This window comes from Hippocampus zosterae, chromosome 21, assembly GCF_025434085.1.
Source record: "Hippocampus zosterae strain Florida chromosome 21, ASM2543408v3, whole genome shotgun sequence".
Taxonomy (NCBI): domain Eukaryota; kingdom Metazoa; phylum Chordata; class Actinopteri; order Syngnathiformes; family Syngnathidae; genus Hippocampus; species Hippocampus zosterae.
The window spans coordinates 9,449,315-9,467,100 of record NC_067471.1 but is presented as its reverse complement, the minus strand read 5'-3'; the positions used below and the strand labels follow the sequence as shown (position 1 = coordinate 9,467,100).

The window sequence follows — 17,786 nt, the reverse complement described above, 5'->3', positions numbered from 1 at the left end:
TAAAAAGGCTAAGCGGCGTTTACCTGTTGCTCAAAACTTTTAACTTCACTACTTGGCGTTGCATGTGTGGATCCAAAGGGGGCGAGGCTGTGAATTCAGAGCGAGGTCAAATTGAGGTCAAGAGGAGGACTTTCTAAAAAAAAACACACTTTTTCAAACAAAGATAAAGGCATTGTTCTTAATTTAAATGTCATTTTAATAGCTGCACAGCTCTCCTTTCCAGCGGAAGGTGACCATTACAACAAAATACAACATTTTTTTTCTGCAGATGCTATTGAACGAAAATAGAAAGGCACTGCTGAGGTTTTCTGACGGACTAACTTCTTCCTTGAATATGGCTTAAAGGCTTTGAAATCAGCAATAAATCAACGTCCATTAGAATTGGGATGACAAGCTGCTCGACGTCTCTCATCGCCTCACACTTGTTGAATGTCCAGTTCCAAAACAATAAAACAGCCTTTGGATCACACGTTGCCATAGTAACACAATAAGAACTGATTCAGTGTATACTCTACTCTCTAAATGGCTGCATACGAAAGCCATTCAAAAAGAATAAAAATAGGATTTGAATTGATCAAAACAAAGAGTTAACATCGCGTACAAAGCCCCCCCCCCAAAAAAAACAACCCATCGACCCTGTATTTCAATCATTTAAAGTGCCCCCCAAAAACAAAAACGTAAGACTTGAAGTTGATACAACTGATGTCAAGTTCAGCTTACAACAATAACACACCAGGCGTGATACGTGTTTCCATAGAGACGTTCAAATCAAATACGGAAGCACAGAAAGGCCAAAATAAAAACAAACTTGCAAATTATACCATCCAGCATTAAAAAGAAAACTAGAAAAACAATCGCCTAAATGCCCCGTTATCTTGACCGAGCCTGTAACCATCTAAAAATGTCATAATGCCCCCTTTCGTTCCGCTTCTGACCATTCGGTGCTTCCGTGTAAAGCCAGTGTTTAATAGACATAGAAATCACTTAAATAAACCTCTATTCGATATATTCTGCATCTACTATTTTTTCCTTTTCTTTTTTTTTGCACCAGGCAACACCACAAAATAATCTTTGGTTACATCGAGCGAATATAAGAAAAAGAATACAAAACTAAGAGAGACGAGTTGGCGTCGTCGCCGCGTTTTTCTCGGCTAATCACCCCCCCATAGCCTCCACATTACTCACAAAAAGTTGGGCGAAATTTCAGGATGAACCTAAGATGCGTAGCTTAAGGTAGAAGCACATTTTGGATTCAAACTAAAAATACACTCAAAAGCCCAACTTCACGCACATTTCATGCCTTATTTCGCTTGGCTGTTGATCACAATTCCGTCATCCCGCCCAAAAAGAGGCGTGCAGTGCAGTGGGTGTTCCTCGACAGATCATCAGCGTTCGCTTGGCAGATGGGCCACGGTATCGCCAAACGCTATCAGATGCTTTTCGGTCTTCTACTGAGTGACGTTTCTATTCTACTTTCTCTATCCCGCGTCATCTACCTCCTGAATCCGCTCCATGCAAAGCACAATCATCCCGAGGGCGTGCTCAAGTCTTCCATCCAATCCAACTTTCTCATCTTCCCATCTTAACGTCCTGCTCTTTGTTGCTTTCCTCTTCTCTGCTTGGTGATTGTTTACACCGCCTGTGCTGAACTAAAATGAAAAAGCTCCACCCCATATAAATTAGGAAAATAAAATCTGTGCAGAGTGTAGTGAGGGAATTAAATAAGTCTTTTGTAAGCTTCATGGCACATCAGTCCGAAAAGTCCACACGCCTCTTCTTCGCCACATTATGGGGGAGGGGGCTGGGGGGGGTGGCTCTTCCGAGTTTTATGGGGCGCCTCCCCGCACCTCTCGCAGCGCCTCCTTCAGTCTGTGGCGGTAGAGGTCGTATCGACGCAGCAGCGCCTCCTTCTGTTCATCCTCCTCCTTGTCCAGGATACGCAGGAAGTTGCGCAGCTCCGGAATGGAGAAGGCGTCCCACTGATGGCGCAACAGTCGCAAAAATCAGGAACTCCCGCCACGACAACAACACTGCATTTCAGGACCAACAGCGGCACCTTGACTTACAAGTTGAATTTGTTCCGTAATTTATTTGTTAGGAGCGATCGACGCTCCCCTGAAAAGGTTTCTAAGGGCCTACGGATGCCACAAGATGGCAACTGAGCACTTTCCATGCAAACAATTGGCAAGTCAAGGAGGCAGCGTTTGGGTGCACGGCGAGCGTGAACGAGCATTACCAAGACTTCCCCGGTCTGTTGCTCCCGCAGGACGAAGCCCAGCGTGTCGTCGTCGGGTCCCGCCACCAGACGGAGAAACAGCGGCTGCTCGCCATCTGACAATTTACACACATACACTACACACGCACCCGCGCACAAATATGGTTGGCGGTTAGCCGCTTTATTGAACAACGCCACTTTTCTGAAGCCGTCAAGATTTTTTTTTTTTTTTTTTTATTAGCCACTAAATGCTCATCAAAGCTGAAACCAAATCGCCATCTTTCAATTTACAAGCAGCATACGGAGTGTCTTACCCTGCTCCTCTCGCCGATATCGTTTGTACAGGGCGTACTTTGCGGGGTTGTCGGCGACGGTGAATTTATTGAGCAGGGCCACGATCACCTGAAGACAGCAAAAAAAAAAATGACTTTGGCGCTTTGGACTGTCTGCTTTGGAAGGATGCTCTCAGATGAGATGGCGGGCACCTGTCTGACGGTGTTGTGTGAGCTGATGTGCAGGGTGTTGCTGACTCCCCTGGGCAGGTAGAAAGCCTCGCCGGCCCCCGCCGCCGCGTCCCCGCTTCCCGCCGCCGGTGCCCTCCGGCCGGCGCGCACCGTCACCGGCCTCCGCAGGTCCATCTGGACCTTGATGAAACCCGTGTACACGCCGCTGGAAGCCTGAGCCCAACACAGAGCCGTCAGCGGCCCGCTGACTCGAGTGCGGAAAGGAGGAAGCGCGAAATAGCACGGCAAGATGAAAAAGATACAAAGACGGATGCTCACCAGGGTCATTTTGAGGTGGTCTCTGGTCAGCGTGTTGTACTCCTCGATCTTCTGCCCGATTTCTTCTCGGCTGAACTCTGTGCGCAGCTTGCTCTCCTTGTCCACATCCTGAGCACAAGTGCAAACCAAACCTCGCCGTTAGTCAGTGGCAACAAACAAATGATTTTAGACTAAGCTATGCTAGCATCTCGCTAACGCATCGAAGGAAACTTCGGGGCTGCCACGTTACCGGTGGAGATCGTCATGTGGCGTGTTGCGTATGCCCGCAGGATATGGGCCACATGACACCACACAAACGCACCCGGCACGCTGTAGCGGAAGCCAAGTTCCTGGTATTTTATTGTGTGCGTGCGCGTTGTCTGCGCTTAAAAGGGCAACACGCTGCTCTGCTCGATTGAAACACACACACAGCAGGAGTGTGCTTGGGATGGGATCCTTATATGGCAAAGACGCAGCTGGAGGAGCACCGCATGGGCTCCTTTTTAAAAATTATTGACACACATCAGCCTTTTCATGGGAGGACAATAACCTGCATAGGAGTTTCGTGGAAGCAAGCACGCTTGGCTTCTTCTTTGGAGAACTGCGAGTGAGAGTCTTCATTTTCGCAGTGACGCGACGCGATCGCCTCCCAATTTCTTTCCAACAAACGGAGATGCTAAGGCTGCGTTTCATTCCGTTTTGCAGCGGGTTCAAACTACTCGGCTGGTGGATTGTTTCAGTCAAATCGACCTCTGGCCAAAGGCAGTCATGTGAGCTCACAGTCACGTTTTAATCTTCTCACATATGCTAACCTTGACGGCTGAAGGCTGGATGTCCTCTTATCTTTGCTCACACACACACGCGCACACACACCTGCGGCATCGCCGCCTTTATGTGCCTGTCTGCACGGAAACCGATGAGGTCATCACATGCTAGGCTACAATACGCAGCGGCACGCTGTGGGAAGAACAAACACCGTCTTTGACCGGCTCAAACGTAACATTTAAACAGCAAGCCACTTCTGACTTCATGTTATTTATTTACTTTGGTGTAAACGTGTCCCTCCTCCTCCTGACTATGTTACTTCCTGTTGCGTCCACAGGGGGGAAGTCAAGATGGACCACACCTTTCCACATTCCTCCATTATTTGGTGAACACACACACACAGACACACGCTTCCATCCAAGAAACAAAACAATCAAAAATCCTGAAAGTAGAAGTGAAAGCTGCCAAATAAAGTGCAGACCACAAACTAAAAAACTACAAGCGACGCAGTCTACCGACACAAAGCCACAACAGACTGCGGGACCACCCAGCAAAAGAAAGGGGGGGAAAAAAAAAGCTCACGAGAGTAAAAGCTAAATCAGGAAGACGACACGGGTGGGCAAGAAGAGTAAACATCAAGACCAGACTAAGGAAGTCGGTCACCTTAATGCTGCCGTTCACAGCGAGGGTGCTGCGGGAAGCCAGATAATCTCACTTAAATGTTCCAAACTCGGGCTTCAGCTGTTGAAGATTTTTTTTTAAACCGTTAAAAAAAATAAATTTAAAAAATGTGCAGGCGAGTTGTGATTTGGGAGGGCAGCCTGGTGAGTGACGTGTGGGCCAGCGAACGACGGTGCAGAGCTAACCGACTACGAACAATGTTATCTTTGGTCCTCCATCTCGGCCGGTGGCGTGTAGCGACAGGCAGACCGATTCGGCGATTGGACCACTAGATGGTAGAAGGTTCATCGTGAGGACTGGTGCGCCTTGAGATCATTGCCAAGAGTAAAAACATTTGCCCTTGTGCAAGACTTGCCTTATGAGGAGACCTAAAATGGCAAGCGAGTCGCATCTGACGCAAGCGCCATCATTCACGAGATCAAAGGCACGTTCTTAATAAAGCAACTTGGGACGGACGGAGCGTTCCTGAACATCTCAACATGGCAGACCCTTTGAAAAGTCTCTCTTCTGGAAAACGTCTTTGACGGGCAGACGCGCCGATCTGATCAAATCACAAAAAGGTGTTCAAAGTACGCCCTGTGATTGACGATGACGACGACGGCGCTAATGTCAGTCATCCAGCGGCGGGGAAAACCCCCCCTTGAACACGCAGACACAAGTTAACCAAAACAGCAGCTGACGGATGCTCCCGAAACTGCACGAGCACCATCATCATCATCATCATCATCAACAGATGACAGACGGCACCCCCAGGCAATTTGTCGGCCATGCCGAGGCGCCGAATGACACGGTGAGGTTTTAATTAACTGCGCTTTTGCGTCGCTTTCAATCACTAAGCTTTCTGTGGCGTGCGTCGTCTGCTGCCCTCCTGGAGCCACTTTAAGCTCGCGGCACGCGCTCTTATCTCCTTCGAGTCGCTGTTGAGGATACAAAGACGCCTCTTTGCGTTTGCCTGGGAAACCTGCAGCAAACAAACAATCTCCAAAACCGTTGACATAAGCTGTCATCGAAAGCTAAGCAAATAAAATAATTCAAAAAGAGTGGAGGCCGCATGCTCACAAAAGCAAAGAACGCGGCAGAGTGCAAGCAACAGGAAGTGACGTACAATAGACAGATGGAGGAAGGAAGGAAATCTAGAGCGGGAGAATGCGAGATGGTGCATGGAGGACGATCTCACAGGGTTCCACTGTTGTCCAAAATGTTAAGTCAGTGTTTTTTCTCATTTCTAATTTCAGGCCCTAAGCGCAATGGGGTGCGTTGACGAAGACGTGAAAAGACGCGGTCACAGATAAGAGCACCGCCGGATGGAAAAACTGACAACGGAAGAATGAGGCGGAAGGTTCTGGGCCGTGATGATCGAAAAGGGGACGCAGGAGAAAAAAAAGAAAAAAAAGAGGAAGCTTGAAAGCAAAACAAAGATGGGGCAATATGTCCATGGCGCAGGAACGCCACCACCCTGTCTGGCAATCGCCCTTGCAGACGAAATGCGTGAAACACGCACTTGGGCCCGCAGAGGAGATGCATCAGATAACAAATGATCTCACACAAAACCTTTCATGTCGCCAAATACCAGCCCCCCCCCCTCCAAAAATAAAAAAAAAACTCACTGCCCTGAGTTCACTGAGTTTTTTGTTTTGTTTGGAGGGGGGGGCTGGTATTTTTTTTTTTGCAGGCCAACCAACTAGTACAAGAGTCAATGTCCTGCGCGTCTTTATGAGACCACCAGGGTGTTAATGATTGACGTTTCAGCTCATCTATCATGTTGGCAAAAAAGAGCAATTCACTCGAAAATATTCTGCTTTTGGGCTTTTTTTCTGTTTATTTTAACATCAGCTGATTTTTGCCTGGTTTTGTGAGGAGCACACTGACGACGACGATGCGGACAAGCTCCCGCTCAACACACACACGCAATGCAGCATATGCTAGTAAACCACATGAAAGGGCCCAAACAAGCGGTTGCGATGCGCCAAAACACACTGCCATGCATCACTACCATCAGGAAAAAAAACACAAACACGCACCAGTTTGTGTGAGCACGTGTGTGTGTCATGAAGATACGCAAGATCATCTGGCAACACACACACGCACGCACAGTGGTCAGTCAGTGTGACATTTGCACAGAGACGCCTTTGTACATGGAGCTTGACAATGTTATTTGTAAGATTTTCTCCATTTTGTGTCTTTGCGACGGGATTTAAATGAACTGCTCGCTTATTTAGTTCCAGGGCATTTCCACCCCGCACCCCCCCCCCCCTTCTGTTAAACGAACTATGTGACAGTGATGTTCATTTGAAGGCGCTCTTTCAGGTCTCTCGGTGTTTCTTAACGCTCCCCTTCGCTTTATTAAATGTCACACAAAGTTTTGCCTTCGCCCGGGCGACGTGCTGATTAAAAGCCGCCGAGTTTTGCTCAGTTTGTAGGTCGTGTTGCTTCATGTGTGAAACGTAGAATCTTGAGAATCACAAAAAACACATGTGCTAATCGCCGTAAGTCGCTTTCACATATGTTAGCATTAAGCTCGTGATCGATTGAAGTGGATGGTTTGCCTGAAGGGTGGAATTATGGCGAGTAAAACTATCAAAGGAACCGCTCTTTCTTAATCACAGATTTTCATTCCCCGCCGTGGGAGCACACGATGCCCTTTAACTACGTGGACGAACAACACTCGAGAAGTCACAGGCAGTCATTTCACACAAATGCTGTCTGGGGTCCCAGCCCCCGCCGGGGCTGTAATTAGTGCTGGCGTGGGGGTGGTGGGCTTCTGACCGACAAATGACGGCAGGCGTCCCACATCTTAAGGGGGCGGCCGGCCGTGACCTCCCTTGGGGAGAACTCTGTGGGCCGCATTGTGCGTGCACACGCGCGGCTGCATTAAAGGGTCTGTTCGGGATGAAGGAGCGCACATTTGGCACACAGATTTGCACAAATCACTTTCCGCCACAGCCTTGAGAGCCACAAATGTGTGCAAGAAAGCAGTGAGCATCCTGGGAATGTGTTGACGCATTACCAAGGATAACGACCTGAAGGCCGCACGCTCTTCTAGGACTTTACAAGCAAAAACTACATTTTGGGTGGAGTTCAGTGAAAAGTCATAGTAACAGCGGGCAAAGTGATACTTTGTGGCCACCAGACTTTCAGGCTCAACATGAATGGGGCGCGGGTGGGAAGGGAGGGGGCCTTCGTAACCCTCAAAAACTGGTTGCTCGGCGGTACTTGTCACCATGCAATCCAAACTGCGTTGGACATTTGGTCCATTGAAGAATGACTGACACATTCGTGACATTTGGAGGGATAATGGAAAATCAAATAGACGTAGTATGGAAAGATGAGGGTAATCTAGCGAGTTTGTCCTTCAAATTAACAGCTTTATCACTTCCTCCGTTACTAGGAGTGATGTTAGGAGGGACAGGTGGTTAAGTCCATTTAAAATGGTGGCCCTTCATGTCCGTCTTCAGACGTCACGTCAGAACGTTGTACACGGAAGTTGGCGAGGTGTACGTCAATGTTTACCTTGCTCTCTGTGACTTTGCCCAAAGGTTTTTTGAAAAAAGAAGTCCTGGCCGTGAAAAAGTATTCCTCGGAGTCGTCCTCCAAGCTGCTGTAGCCACTGCTCATGGTGCTCCTCCACGTCATTGGCGAGGACAATCTTCTCGTCTCCAACTCGGCCGCATCAAAGTACTTGCCGGTAAAAGAAAAGCGGCCATTCACTTGAAAAGCAAACTAAAACGTAGTTAGGCGCAGTTCAAACGCTCGCTTAGGGCGACGCTTGCTTGTTTCGCGATCATTTCCGCCTTCCAAGCCGCTCACCAGCCTTCCTCGCCGCGGTCGCTCCGCTCCGCCGGCGCGACTCATTTAACCGTCCCCATCTTTGAAAGAAAAGTGCCACTGTTGGTTTTCACACCAACATACATTCACCGAACTTTGAATTTGTAGACTTTAAAGTCGATATACCTCGGGAAGTTGCAGTTTCACCTTGACGAGGATCATTGGAGGAGTTGGAGCCGACTATTAGAAACTCAACGCTCAAGAACGTATACAGTAAGACCACGCCCTCTTACGAGAGCGATCGGGTAGACCAACCAATAGCAAACAAGCGACCAAGTCCCGCCTGATACATGACGACCAACCAATCAGCGCTCGGACAGCTGATGCTGGCATTACTACTACGGAAGTAACCGCAATATTAAACCGTTTAAAAGAATGTCAGACTAAGTGAAAATTAACCAGCGCAAAGGCCAGAGGCAATGCAGTTTTCTTCGGAAACTGATACATCAGGCGACTGTGTAATTCGGTCTTTAAACACACACACACGCGCGCGCACTACAGAGAGGAATACGGTTACCCACGTTCCTAAAATAAAAGGTCAGCAGCAGTTTGCCACAGCTGTGCGTGCCACTGCTGCAACATTAAGCATTGCATGCACTCACTCACAGAAGGATACAACAAAGTTTTCTTCGTCATTGTGGCCACTTCACGCCCATTTGCTGACTTCAAATGATGTCACAATGAGACTGTCTGAGTTGGCTGACAACTGGCCTTTATTTCACTACGAAAACAGCCCACACAGGTGCACTAAAAACCCACAAGCCACAAAAAAAAAACACAGGTTGAGCAAGTTGAGCTGCAGAACAAAATCTGCGTATGCACTAAATCATGCTGAACACACCAGCACCACCCCAGGAGATGTTTCGAAAGGCGTTCATTTAAAAGGGCCAAAAATAAACGTGCCACAAAAGGCGCAGCCAAGCCGCCATCCATCGTCTTGTCTTTTCGCCAAATCCAAAACACACAGGCGCACACAAGCTCGTGTACACACTCACTGGTGTGCACACACGCACGCACACACGCTTCAGATAAGCAGGCCTTGCTTTTGACCTTTCCCTTCGCAATAAAGAATACAAGACAGAAGAAACAATTCTGTCATTCATTTGTGCAACAGTGTCTGCAAAGTGTGACATGTCATTTGTGGTGACTTTTTTTGTTGGTTTTTTGAGGCTGTTCCTTTCATTCACTTCAGCCTCAACATGGAAAAAAATGTCATGATTTACGGTTGTGTGTGCGCTCCCAGGTGTTGAATAACTGAGATCTCCTGCCAAAAGGCCTCGGGAGTTCGGAAGCCGATCTTCAAAGTGTGTGTGCGTCCCTTTTCATTTGCCTTTTCCCTGACATGTCCATGCATGTTACGTTTTGCATGCAACCACTATGAAACGGAATTATCCTTGACCCCTTTGCAGATTTCCCCCGTGTAGGACTAATAAAGGTTATTTTATCTTAATTTGCTCTGTTTTGAATATTTTGATTGCCAGGAAGCGAATCTCAAACTGAGGTTTGAAGATAACAGCAAATGCACACAAACACAAACGCTTACGCGCACACTCGCGTACACAGAGCGAGTCTCAGGTCCCACCCTGATAGAGATCATTGTTTCTCTTTCAACCTCCCCCAAACCGAGCTGGAAAAAAATCACTTTTAGGCCCGAGGTGTGGCCTTTCCTAAAAGCAGGTTAGTGGCCAAAGTGGAGCTGCAAAGGGGAATCCTGCAGCATGGAAGCCCAGCGGGCTGACCCACATGTCTGAGTGGAGCCGCAAGCCAGCCGGCGATAGCCTCCGCATCATCTGCCAGGAGATTACATTTTGGCGGATAAAGCAACTGCCAGCCCGGGAGGGGGGTGGAGGGGAAGACGCAGGTCCGAGCCCGCCCTCACCAACACGCCATTCAAACGCTTGAACGAAGCAGTTGTTTATGGAAGCAAAGAAATATAAATCTGAACTCTGCAAAGTCCTCATTTCACCATAAGCAGTTCTTATTTCACCATTTATATACCAAGTCTGATCATCTCTGCGATGTCATGATCGAAATGTCAGTTAAAGTTGAGATAAAAAATATTGCTCGACGTAAAAAAAAAACAAAAAGATGTCTGTTGTCAAAACCCGCAAAAAGGGAAGCTTTGTCTGTCCTGACCCGCATGCGACCCGCTTAATCCTCAAAGATTATTCCTCAGCGTCTGCCATAATTCATGTCTGACACACTTGCGCGTGCGCGCACACACACAGTGGACAACAATACACGTGCACAGTTCAATTGTGACATATTTGGTGTATGGAGGACATGTTCTTGCAGGTTGCACACAGTTTACCATCTCAATGAATCTTATCGCTCCAAACACAAAAGATGCCCGATGGAATACGAGCCGAGCCTGAACAAGAGTTTCATTTACGGGCCAGTTCTTCCGTTTGGAAAGGATGCAATGAACATTCGCAGCATTTCATCTGAGCCGTCGCTTTGTCCTCGGGACCACCAGTAGTGTCTGTTCCGCAGACCAGTGGCAGAGGGCTGGCCCGTCGGGGCGGAGGAACTCCCGAGAGGTCAACTGGAGTGAGACCATTTCAAGGTTTGAAAACAAATCCGTCGAATCTTCAAAAGAAGCCCAAAAGGTTGCGCGCTCACAACGTGCGCTCTGTTGACACTTGATTACATTCACTCCAACGTCATTCAGTCATTAGAGCAAATCCAATCAAGTTGTTGACTGAATGAACAAATTGGCCACTAATGGGTGCAGTATGGCTGCCGTGTTGCTAAATATGGAAAGCACAAACCAGGAATCACACACACACATGCTCACCATTCTTAAAGACTGACACATCTTTTTTTAAATACAGTCGTTTCTAAATGCATATCTTTTAAGAATATTCTACGTTAATTCAATATTTTCCCATTTAAAAGAATGATTTTCTATTTTTTAAATAAGAAAGCACAGCGGTCAACCCATGCGTGTGACTTTGTCGCCCTCCTGTGGCTCTATACGACATTGCAAGAAAAAGTATGCTTGTATCGATGGATCATTTTTATCTTTCTAATTTTTAATCAACCTAAAGTACCAAAAAAACTATCTACTTAAAGTGAGCCTTTGCCAGTGAACAATTAAAAGGTGACGCACAGCACTCACATGCGTTGGCGGCGCGGGGTCGCCGTGGTTGTTGTTGAGCCGGTCCTGAGTGACGGGCGACGTCGCCAGCGGCACCGCGACCGCGGCGGGGTGACAGTCGAGACTCACGCGGCTTCGACAGGCGGCGTGACACGCGTACTTGCAGCCTGCAAACGCACAAGCGACGGAAGATCAGAATCGCACACATTTGTGGAAAACACACTTCGTTCCCTGGATTTTCAACTCTGGAGCACTCTGCCATCAGAAATAAAATGCATCTCGGATTTGAAGATGCTCACTTCCAAGACTAAAACTTGGCTCAAGACAAAAAACAAAATAAAACACAATGCTATCTTATCTGTTTTGTTGTTCTTGATTTTGAAAGTGGTCTACATTGTGTTGTGAGGTTGCCATTGAGTGAATGTGTGATGTCTTAAACTGTAGACGCAATATTGGATGATTGATGATTAAAATGTGTGGTTTCTTTGGGCTTTTTTTTTTTTTAAGTTCTGGAAGAGCCCAAGTGGGCCCGGCGTTCAGAATTAGCATTAGCCACATCACATTAGCTGCACGCCCGTCCCTCGGTTGGTCTGAATTGTCCCTGTCCACGAAGGATTTCTCCATCACTTTCTACCGCTATGACTGTGGGCCCCCAACTTTTTTCGGCAAGTGGCCGCCACGTGTGCAGGTAGCCCTTTGGCAGATGGGCTAGCGCGTGCAGATTGGGCGGCCACACTCCCTACCTGCTTTTGGCACCTGTCGTCCCTCCGCAGACTGCACAAGGCGCCACCCATTGCCCGCCTCCACCAATCAATCACGTCCCGGAGGTCGCTCGCCCGCTCGCTCGCTCGTTCCCAACCGTCTTTCTGCGTGATGGGTCCGGCCGCCACTGTCAGTGGGTGCGTGCGCGGGGCCCGCTGTGCAGTTTTGCCGAGTGGGCAGTTTGCGAGGGGAGCGCTGAGTCATGCTTTCTGTGGCCTGGCCGACTGACGTCTCCTGTTATGACTGGCGGGCGTCCGTCGGATTTCACACACCAAAGAGCGCAGCTTTCGTCCGAGCGGAAGCGACCCCCCCTTCTCTGCAACGTGCCATCATTTTCATTTGGGGAGCTCTTGGAGCACACGGAGGGGTTGAAAGGTCGCCGGCCGTCAGCACTTCAACCGGCCAAAACTCCAGCAAAATCTAAGCAATTTCCGCTCAAATCGGAGCAAAAAGTCTTGAAAATGTAGCCCCCGAAGCCGTTTCACCTGAGCAACAAGAAATTTGGCAGAGGTGTCCATCGCAAGTGGAACCACCAAAAGAAGTCTTAAGCCGCCATAGCCAAAAACCAGGGTCAGTCTGCCACCTTGGTATGAAGCAAAACCTCTTTTGGGGATCGTTGCTGCCTGAAATTCTGCTACAAAAGTCAAGAGTCAGTTTCACTTAGTAACCAGAATTTGGGGGAGGTACGTCTACCGCAAATAAGACCCAAAAGAAAGACTCAAGAAGCCGAAAATCTCCCGAAGCCATGCTCCAAAAGACACAGGAAGTCTACCATGCATGTCGGTTGAGGGGCTCCATAAAGATGGAAACTCACCAGAGTTGCGCCACAGCGAACTGACCTCCAGTCGTCCCGAGCGCCTCATGGTGGCGGGAAAGTGCAAGAAAAAGCCCGATATTCTCCGGAGAGTCCTCCCAAAGTTTTTAACAAAGCCCATCATGCCGCCCTGATGGAGGCTCCTCTGCGACGCCGCGTCAGCTCGGAGCAACCGTCCATGGTCCCAGTGCGGGTGTGCGTGTCTCTCACAGTCGGCAGCGGCACCGCCCCCCCCCCACCCACCCCCCAATACACACTCACATGCCGATCCCCGTTTGTGAGGGTCAGCTGCTTCCCCTTGTTTGTTCAGCCATTGTGACACTTGGGCTCCACAAAATACACACCCGCACACCCACATGCGCATTTTGTGGGAAGGTTTCTCACCCGCACTCAAAATTCTACGTACGAGTGGACCTCGGGAACCTCGACGCGACTCAATCCCACAACGAGGAACTTGAAATTATTTTAGTCCAATTTGAACCTATTCAACTCACTTGCACATCATCCCTAGGTACAAGGATGCAAAGATATAGCTCCACAGCATTCTTTTTGTCCAAATGAGGCTTCTCAACTCACTTGAACATAGTTCAATGGCAGGAAGATGCCACAAGATGGCATCAAAACAAAAGTTGCATGTTTTTTTTTTGGGTAACTGAAACTTCTCAATTGACTTTGGCATAGTCTCTTGGCCCCAATGCTAGAAAATTGTGCAACGCTTCTTGCTACAGCCTGAGCACAAAAAACAAACAAAGTAAAGGGACAGGTTCAAAAAATCTGGAAAATTTCACAATCACCGCGACCGTTTGTTAATAAGTGAGCAACTCGGGCACAGAACCAAGAGTCACTTTTTTTAAGGCAGTAAAAGGTCACGGTATGTAAACAAACTCGAGTCGGGTTTGAGGAATTTTTGGTCAGGCCGGCTTTCCTTTTGGACTGGAGCCGGTCGGCCCGCATGCCGACGGCATTCCGGGTGGCGCCGTCATCTTTGGGGGAATTCGGTGACGCAAGAGTGGAAAGAAAGACGTCATCCTGCTGTGGTTATGTCGTTAAGTCTGACATTTATAGTTCAAAGAAAAATCATTGACATTTAACCCTTGCGCTCTAGTTTTTTTTTTTTTCCAGCTTGGTCAAAATCATTTTGGGCGAGGAACAAGTTGAGATTTCATTTTTTATTTTGCCTATTGACTGCATAGTTTAACGAACATCCATCTTTGCCGTGAGCCTGAAATAGTTATTCAATATTGTAATTCATTTTTTAAGAATTTCATTCTATACAAAAAAAACCCCAACTTTTTGGCCTCATAGTTAATGAGCTTTCAAAAAATATTCATTGACCTTTCGCCAAAGGTGAATATAAGAATTAAAAGGTACAATTTGACTTCAAGAGGAGTATTGCTCTGTTTAAAGAGCTGAAGGTTGTGAGGAAAACGCCCCGATTTTTGGTTTTGTTTTGTTTGTTTGTTTCTCGGTACGTTTCATGACTGACCTGCACAGGTGAGCCCCTTCTGGAAGATGTATTTGCAGCACACGTCGCACCAGGTGCCCTCCCCGCCGGCTCCGAAGCTGTGGCCCTCCCCGGACTCCTCCTTCACTCGGGGATCCCTTTCCCCGGGGGTGAAGATGGTCCTGACGTCGGGGGGTTTGAATCCTTTCTTCCGGCTGCGGGGAGGCCGCCCGGCGTGACCTTCCTCCCGCTCGCCGCCCCTCAGCTCCGGGCTGCGCGGGACTCGGCCGCTCCAAGCCGCCTCCAGACTCTCCAGACGGGGAGTCTGAGGGGACAGGTGCCGCCGGACCACTTTGACCATCGCGCCCTTGTTGGCCTTTGACAAGCGCAGCCTGGCGCCCGGTGGCGGCGGCGACGACGACGTTTCCTCCGGAGAGTCGCTCGGTGCCGGCGCCGTTCGGTGAGCGTCAAGTCCGGGCAGCCGAAGGAGGTCGGCCCCCGGGACGTTCTTGCGAGCCCCGTGGTGGATCACCTTCATGGTCGCGGGCGGACGCAGGAATCGTGAAGCACGCGTCTGGGTTTCCTGGTCGGCGAGCAGGTTGAGGGAGTCGGCGCGGCTCAGAACGAGTTGGATCTCATTTCACAGGCGGCCGCAACACGGCGGGCGCTTGAAAAAATGCTCACTTCAAGACAATCCTTTCAATTGAAGGCACGCGCCAACGTTTGGGAATTGGATGAATAAATAACTTCATTGGTGGAACTTCAGTTTACAATTCGGCATCTTTCATGCCCACTCTTAAGTGTCTCATTTGGAGCATTTAGGCAAAAAGTTGCCTGCTGCCGCACGATGCTGCCGTAATTCTTGTGACCACACGAGGGTGCTGTTTTGCAAGTCTTCAAATGACACGCTGCAGCGTTCATCCTGAAATACAAAATCACATTGTCACTTTAAACACAAACAAATCAGTCCGGACAGCTTCATCGGTGTATTTTTTAATGATGTTTTTCATTGCTCAGTGTACATTTGTCCTGACAAGTTAGTAAATCAACATGCGTACCTTTGAAAATAGATAATTCCATTTTAGGCAAAAGTCACCACACAGACTAAATTGCGTTTCTCATCAGATCCCAAAACATAGACCACACATCAGAAAGCTTTTGTGCACTTCGGATTTATCCTGAAATGTAATCGCAAACTTCTCCCGAGTTGGGGCTGTGAGATGCCACGTCAAGCCGTGCAAAGTTCCCATCCAAAGAAGACAAGAAGCACTGGGGAAAAAAAATATCCATCGAAACATTGAGGCACCGCTAACGGCGCAAAATCCGGCAGCACAGGCACAGATTGCAGCCATCATTGGACGTCGTCGTCGTCGTCATCATCATCATCGTCGTCGAACGCCGCCTCCTGCAAATGAAGCAATTTTATCAAGATTTATCAGAAGTGCCGAAGAAGCCAAGTGTGACTTACGTAACCGCCTTGCTGCTTGGCCCAGGAGGAAAAGTGATTCTGAAGGTAGGTGGCGCCGTAGCCCAGCAGGCGGTTCACGGGCAGCGTGTTGGCGGCAGATAGACGACTCGTCACCTGTGACAGCGACAAATTTTTCTGAGTAAACTTCCATAACAGCGAATCCTGATTTGTTTTGGGATTCACGCTTGCCACGGGTAATTTCAGCGAGCGAGAGCAAGTTTTTACCTCGCACGCGACTGCCATTTGAGTCTTGGGCGACGTCTGCGGTCCCGGCGCGTCGGGGTCAGCATTGAAGAGCCCCATCCTCTTGAGCAACGTCTTCATCAACCTCTCAAAGAAGCCGTAGTTCCAGAAAAGCAGCGTGGACCTTAAAGCTTCCTTCAACTCCTGCGGGGTGTGAACGCGGATGAAAACGCTGCAGAGTGGGAAAGGAGATTTTCAAGATGGAGACTCACTTTTGTCACCATCTCATCAAAATTGTCTCCACACTCCCTCAGCAGGAGACCAAGCAGCTTCTCCACGTTGGCGTCCTCTTCTGGTGACAAAACACGCATCGATTGATGCCAACCCACTCACTGTTCTGATTGAGTTTTCTTTTTGGAAACAGAGAACACAAGGAACCATCGTTGCCAAGCCCCGCTCACCATCATCCGGCGAATCGGTCTCCAGTTCCGGGGGTGCGAAGGGGATCTCGTCGGCAATCTCGGTCAGCCTGCTGGCCACCTCGTCCATCTCCTCCGACTCGTTCGACTCCACTGGAGAAACTTTGTACACGCACAATCCAATAAATGCTCAATCACGTATTTCCTTTGTCAATGATTTGTCCGTGCACATCTCAAATTAGGACGGTTGCTTCCTTACCGCTTCGAAAACCTTCTTCGACAACAATGTTTTCAGCCTCCGACTCTTTCGGGCATTTTACTGTCTTTGGCTTGACGCATGCCAAAATGCGTGACATCATTTTGAACTTTATCTTGGTCTTTTTCGGCGTGGTTTCTTCTTCGCTCCGGTCCGGAAGGGGACCTTGGTCCTTGACGACAACTTGGCTCCTCTTTTGCCGCAGCCGCTGTCTCTTCTTGGTGTACGCCATCAGGAGGCGAAACTCCAGCGTGTTTTGGAGGCCCTCTGCGTCTGAGCTCGGCGCGCTGAGGTCATCGTGGTTGCCGAAGGGGTCGTGAATTTCGACGCGTGCGTTTGCCATGCTGCTTTGCTGCAAAGGAACGCAAAAGTAGCTTTGGCACACAAGAAAGAAAAGATTCAGAGGATACAACAAGTGAACATGGATTTCGCAATCCATTCACCTCCAGAGTGAATTTCTTTTGTGCGTTGTCTCCCTCTTGTGGCGAGAGAGGCAATAACACGACTCGCGGTCATAAAACTCACGTCTTGTGACTTCACCGAAACCACCAAATAACATATACGACACCAATCAAGCGACAAAACAAATCAACGAACTGAAAGTTTTCCGAGTGGATGGGAAAATATGCAATCGTCTGCGATACAATTAAGAATTTAGTTGAACCTAAACGACAGGCAACCCATTCAATCAGCAAGAAACATTTCACTTTGAGACAAGATCATTTTTATCGTCAAGACGTTAGAATGGGGTTACAAAATAATGCTTAAAAATATAGATGAGGTTTAGGTATGAAACGTTCATTCAGAAGGCAACTCGTTGGAAAAGTTTTGACAAGTACGTGCGCAATCACAAGACGTCAGCAGTTCTTATAAATAAATGCAGTGTTAATAAATAACGAACTAAATGCTCCATTCAATGGTTAAAATGAAACGAATTACTCACAGAACACGGGGACCTTTTTTGTCAAGCCTTCAAACAAGTCCAAGCGAGACGCCTTCCAATCGCCTCGCTATTTTCTGCCGCTCACTTCCGCTTTCGGTGACGCGATACTCCCAAAGTGCCGTGCGTGCTACGTCACGGAGCGTGATGACG

General features: G+C 48.5%; 2 protein-coding genes and 2 long non-coding RNA genes across 7 annotated transcripts; 2 read left to right on the top strand and 2 right to left on the bottom strand.

The window, feature by feature from the left end:
- Positions 1 to 172: 172 nt before the first annotated feature.
- On the bottom strand, positions 173 to 14,905 carry rassf3 (Ras association domain family member 3). 3 transcript variants are annotated; one of them, XM_052055706.1, is made up of 8 exons: positions 8,374 to 8,543; positions 8,230 to 8,288; positions 7,933 to 8,100; positions 2,998 to 3,105; positions 2,701 to 2,892; positions 2,530 to 2,617; positions 2,237 to 2,352; positions 173 to 1,979 (listed from the first exon to the last, which is right to left on the bottom strand). In XM_052055706.1, exons 2-8 carry the CDS (start codon positions 8,272 to 8,274, stop codon positions 1,827 to 1,829), a joined length of 870 nt encoding a protein of 289 aa, XP_051911666.1. In that variant the 5' UTR covers positions 8,275 to 8,288; positions 8,374 to 8,543; the 3' UTR covers positions 173 to 1,826. The 3 variants fall into 3 exon arrangements, with proteins under 3 accessions (XP_051911666.1, XP_051911664.1, XP_051911665.1); XM_052055704.1 differs by lacking the exons at positions 7,933 to 8,100; positions 8,230 to 8,288; positions 8,374 to 8,543 and adding exons at positions 11,369 to 11,514; positions 14,410 to 14,905; XM_052055705.1 differs by lacking the exons at positions 7,933 to 8,100; positions 8,230 to 8,288; positions 8,374 to 8,543 and adding exons at positions 11,369 to 11,514; positions 12,924 to 12,987.
- LOC127593943 (uncharacterized) lies at positions 5,136 to 5,989 on the top strand. The gene is made up of 2 exons (XR_007960556.1): positions 5,136 to 5,212; positions 5,658 to 5,989. It is a non-coding gene; the product is annotated as an uncharacterized LOC127593943 (long non-coding RNA).
- LOC127593944 (uncharacterized) lies at positions 13,925 to 15,633 on the top strand. The gene is made up of 2 exons (XR_007960557.1): positions 13,925 to 14,290; positions 14,418 to 15,633. It is a non-coding gene; the product is annotated as an uncharacterized LOC127593944 (long non-coding RNA).
- On the bottom strand, positions 15,368 to 17,759 carry LOC127593939 (apoptosis facilitator Bcl-2-like protein 14). Of its 2 annotated transcripts, none has more exons than XM_052055708.1 (7): positions 17,637 to 17,759; positions 16,697 to 17,045; positions 16,480 to 16,599; positions 16,291 to 16,370; positions 16,061 to 16,222; positions 15,836 to 15,949; positions 15,368 to 15,772 (listed from the first exon to the last, which is right to left on the bottom strand). In XM_052055708.1, exons 2-7 carry the CDS (start codon positions 17,034 to 17,036, stop codon positions 15,719 to 15,721), a joined length of 870 nt encoding a protein of 289 aa, XP_051911668.1. In that variant the 5' UTR covers positions 17,037 to 17,045; positions 17,637 to 17,759; the 3' UTR covers positions 15,368 to 15,718. The 2 variants fall into 2 exon arrangements, with proteins under 2 accessions (XP_051911668.1, XP_051911669.1); XM_052055709.1 differs by having other exon boundaries at positions 16,291 to 16,367.
- Between the last annotated feature and the right edge of the window lie 27 nt (positions 17,760 to 17,786).